Source organism: Cucumis sativus, chromosome 1, assembly GCF_000004075.3.
Source record: "Cucumis sativus cultivar 9930 chromosome 1, Cucumber_9930_V3, whole genome shotgun sequence".
Lineage (NCBI taxonomy): Eukaryota > Viridiplantae > Streptophyta > Magnoliopsida > Cucurbitales > Cucurbitaceae > Cucumis > Cucumis sativus.
The window spans coordinates 28,119,821-28,124,873 of record NC_026655.2 but is presented as its reverse complement, the minus strand read 5'-3'; the positions used below and the strand labels follow the sequence as shown (position 1 = coordinate 28,124,873).

The 5,053-nt window shown below is 30.2% G+C and overlaps 1 protein-coding gene across 1 annotated transcript; it reads left to right on the top strand.

Annotated features, from left to right (window-relative positions):
* Positions 1-1,851: 1,851 nt before the first annotated feature.
* Positions 1,852-3,896, top strand: LOC101216155 (isoleucine N-monooxygenase 1-like). The gene is made up of 2 exons (XM_004139075.3): positions 1,852-2,580; positions 3,216-3,896. Exons 1-2 carry the CDS (start codon positions 1,978-1,980, stop codon positions 3,855-3,857), a joined length of 1,245 nt encoding a protein of 414 aa, XP_004139123.3. The 5' UTR covers positions 1,852-1,977; the 3' UTR covers positions 3,858-3,896.
* The last annotated feature ends 1,157 nt before the right edge of the window (positions 3,897-5,053 follow it).

Here is a 5,053-nt window from a genome sequence, read left to right as displayed (position 1 = left end):
TTCATTGTCTTTCTTCTCTTCCTCTTCTACGGTTTTTTTTTTCTTTCCATTGTCTTTTTCTACCATTTTTTAAAATATTTTTCATTTGCTCTTTCTTTCCATCTTCTTTCTTCTACAATATTTTTTTTCTTCTATAATTTTTCTTTTATCTTTTTCAAACAGTTATTTGGTTCGAGATCATATACCAAATATAAAAGTTTTTTTTAACTGTTATTTGGTTGTTTAAGATTGTGTGCCAAATATCAAAGATCGTGAAAAAGAAAAATGTTGGGTTATTAGATTGTCAAATCTAAACGATTGTGAATCAAGAAATCTTAAAAAAAATCGTTTAGATTTGGGTAGCCAAATATAAATGATCGTGTACCAAATCTAAACGATCACATTTCTACACGATCGCGTTCCAAATATATAAAAAAAATATTTGGAAACCTAAATTTAAACAATTAACTCTAAGCGATCATGTACCAAATATAAACGATTGTACATAAAAATTTTTTGAGAAAAAGTTGTTTAGGTTTTGTTATCAAAATTTAAATGATCAAATCTAAATGATCATGTACAAAAAAATCTTGATATTTTGTACCAAAGAATTTTGAAAAAAAAATAATTTAGATTTGAGTAGCAAAATATAAACAATAATATAGAAAAGAATAGCCAAATCTAAATGATCGTTTTCCAAATGTATTATGCACTCTAAATGTCAATTTATCCTTAGGCATTTTTTGTATTTTCTATTATGGATAGGTGGACTTTTTTCATTTTCAAAATTGTTCTAGCTTGTAAACACTTTTTTGCTTTGTCATATTTTTAAAAAAACCACTAATAATAATAGTAATAAAAATTATTATTATTATAATAATATATTATATTATTATTAATATTATTATGTTCCATTTCTGTTTTCTTTATAATAAAATCTCTCTTTTCTTCACCAACTCCAACATAAATCACATCAAAAAGATTTAAAATCTTAATAAAATAAGATAATTAAGTCGAAAAATACCTCAAATTTTCGAAAGTTACAAGAACTTGAAATGATACTTTGTTATTATTTCATTCACATCATATCAAATAGGTGGGAAGAAGGATTTATTAGGCAGAAAATAGAAAACAAAAAAGCAACCCAATATTAAGAATAGTCTAAATTGACTTTGAGAAAAAATACTTTTTAAAAAGTCACTTTTATGTAAATTATTTTGATAAAAATGTATTAAAATATATTTTAAAAACTATTTTGAGTAATTATTAAACAATTGAATTTTCTTTTCCAAATAACTTATATTTTTTAAAATTAAACATTTAAAGTATACACTTTATTAGGTTGAAGAAGCAACTTTTGGACTAACAAAGTTGAAAGCTTAATTAGAAATTCAATCAAGCTAAACATTTTTATCACGATGAAATACCATACAGATACATTTTGAAATTAATTATAATAGTAATTTAATTGAACATTAATTTATGTGTTTCTACAAACGATATTTCAAATGCCACCTATGTCTATATATATGCACACACATTCCCCAAAGGATATAACTAAAAACCATTCCATTACTATACGTTGAGAAAGTGATGGAAGTTGCTTTCATATACGTTACTCAATTGATTTACCAAAACTTTCCGGTAGCCATAACCTCCAAAACTTTCATTATATTTCTATTTATGGCTTTCACTTCTTTCTTCTTTTTTCAACGTTATAACCACATAGATAGAGACTCAAACTTGCAACCACCTCTTCCGCCGGGGCCAAAGCCATGGCCTCTTGTTGGCTGCCTCCCCGCAATGCTGTCCAGGAACAACTCGTCAACGCACGAATGGATTCACTCAATTATGAAGCAATTCAATGTTGAAATTGCTTCCATACGCCTCAGAAATACTTACATAATTCCTGTCACTTCTCCAGAGCTCGCTCTTGAATTCCTTAAAACATATGATTCTGTCTTTGGATCGCGCTCTTCCGTTTCCAAGGATGTTGATATGTTAACTAGTGGAAGTGTCTCCGCAATATTATCTCCAACAGGATCCCAATGGAGTAAGATGAAAAGAATTCTGACATCAAAGATACTCAATCCATCAACTCTCCATCAAATGCTTGGCCAAAGAACCGCGGAAGCGGATGCTCTTTTACACTATATTTTCAACCAAACACGTAAAAATGGAGGAGGTGCAGTGATTAACGTTAGAAGCATAACACAACATTATTGTGGTAACATTGTTAGAAGAATGGTATTCAATAGAAGATACTATGGCAAAGGGAGGGAAGATGGGGGCCCAACTTTTGAAGAAGAAGAGCATAATCAAGCATTGTTGACCATTGTTAGGCATGTTAACTCATTTTCTATATCAGATTTCATGCCTTGGTTGAAGCCTTTTGATTTAGATGGACATCAAAAAATTTTGAAGAACGCTTTGAATGTCCTTGGAAAATATGATGACCGGATTATAAAAGAGAGAGTTCAACGATGGAAAAATGACAAGAAAATAAAAGGGGTACAAGACATTCTTGATATCCTCATTTCACTTGAAGATGACAATGGAAATTCCTCGTTGTCCATAGAAGAGATCAAAACTCAAATCATGGTAAGTGTTCTACAGTTTTGTATACGATAACTAATGATCATAAATAAATTACTCATTCGTACATACATACTATGTATATGGATAAATTATTACTAAACTCGATTTTTTGGTTTCTAAAATCGTAATTAAATGTTACAACAAAAATATTTGTTCTATTTGCATATTTATTTAATTTTACATTTATGAATTTTACTAAACAATAATTAATGGGACACGGCAAAAATAACAAAAGAAAATTTATGATAATAAAGCTTATCTCACTACTTCTTCTAAATTGGAAAAGTAGTAAATTTAAAAATCAATAATCCTCTGACAGCCTTCTAATAGTCGTTTGAAATCACTAATTTTGTCATATTCGCAATATGCAAAAAAAATAGGTGTTATAGTCTGTTTTTTTTTCTAAATATTTTTGTCATCCGATGCAATTTTTCATAATTTAAATGTCTATTAATGATGCACGTGCTAAATCGTTGTTTAATGTTCAAGACCGTTTTTGACATATTATTTGACCTCATATTTTTTTTCCATGTTCAAAGAAGAATACACAATCTCAAAATTTCTTTGTTAATTTAAGCTTCCTCAAATTTGTTGACGTATCCTAATGTCAATTTTTACCACAATTATTATAATGATAGGACATACAAATTGCTACCATAGATAATCCTTCAAATGCAGTGGAATGGGCAATGGCAGAATTACTCAATCAACCAAAAGTTCTCGAAAAAGCTGTTGAAGAATTGGATAAAGTAGTTGGAAGGGAGAGATTGGTTCAAGAATCGGATATTCCGAAACTCAAGTATCTCACAGCTTGTGCTAGAGAATCTTTTCGACTTCATCCATTTTCACCCTTCAATGTTGCTCATGTGTCCAACTCTGACATTGTTGTGGCTGGCTACTTTATTCCCAAAGGAAGCGAAGTGTTGCTGAGTCGTTTGGGTCTTGGTCGAAATCCAAGGATTTGGAAGGATCCAATGAAATTTGATCCAGAACGTCATCTAAAAGACGGGACAGTTGAATTTGGAATTTCAGAACCCACTTTGCGATTCATCACCTTCACTAGAGGGAGGAGAGGCTGTCCTGGTGGCTCACTAGGAACCAACATTACCATGATGTTATTTGCTAGACTTCTACAAGGATTTTCATGGACTTTATTGCCAAAATTCATAAAGACGTCACCTGAAACCAGTGAATTATCTCTATCAAAGCCATTGCATTTGCATGCAAAGCCACGTTTATCTCATGATATGTACCAAGGCTTTCTTGACCATCAAGCATAAGCTGCCTAAGAAACAGTGTCTACAAGACAAAAATAGGCGGTGTCTATATTTTCTATGTATCCTCACAATTATTTGAGGAGTTAAAATTAGAAGTTGTGTTTGCAATATATGTATATATAAATAAACAAATTAATTGGATTCTGTTTTGCCATTGCTTGTTGATTTTAAGTTTTAGTAAATTTCTTATAGATGGTATGGAGTTTGTGTTTTGTTTTGATATATGCGTGACAATGTGATACAACTCCATAGTTAATAACATTATGGATCATAGTTTAATAGATTTTAACAGTCATAGTTTTTTTTTCTTCAAAGTCACAGCTATTCTATGGGTTTAATCATAACATAATATTTTTAAAAATACACTTTCTCATGCTTCAATTTTTTTTTTCTTTTGAAGTTTTTAAAATTATTATTATTATTATATGTGAAAAATATTATTTCCGTTTTTTATTTAAAATTAAAGTATCCTTCACTTTAAAAGATAGTCCCAATATATAAATAATATTAATACATCAAATAAACTTCACATGATGCTTCTTTCTATAGTAAGGAGACCTGAAAAAGTAAATTAGGCCACATTTTTGTGTAAAACAATACCTCATTAGATTCCGACTGTGTAATTAAGTATATTTATTTAGGCTACATGGGTAAAAATTCTTAATATTTTAGTTTAATAATATTTTTATTTTTTTCGTTAGTCAATTTAACTATTCAATTTCACTGTCGTTCGCTACAGTGAGTTTTTTTTTTTAAAAAAATTAAATGGAGAATGAGCACCACATGGGGACTTATTTCCCTGGCGGGGACTCGTCGCACCATCCTTAACGTCAAATGAACTGGGATGGGGTAAATTCCTTCATTAGGGATGGGGACGAGGAGACCATCCTACATAGCCCCTTGCCAATCTTAGTGGTGCGGAAAGGACGATTTGAGAGGTTGGAAAAAAAGTTTAAAAGTACAATAATTAGAATAAAAGATACTTAGATGCATCTAAATCATCACCTCTTTTGTGCATCTCATAAAATTGTTTCATCACTTGTCATTCGATAAGTTTCGTTTTTTTCTTCTTTTTAAAATATTTTAATATTTTTTAGGTGAATGGTAAAAAGAGATGTACACGTGATGCTCTAGTATTAATGGAAGATGGTGTATGTAATGCTCTAGTATAAATTGGAGATGTGGCATATGTAAGAGAA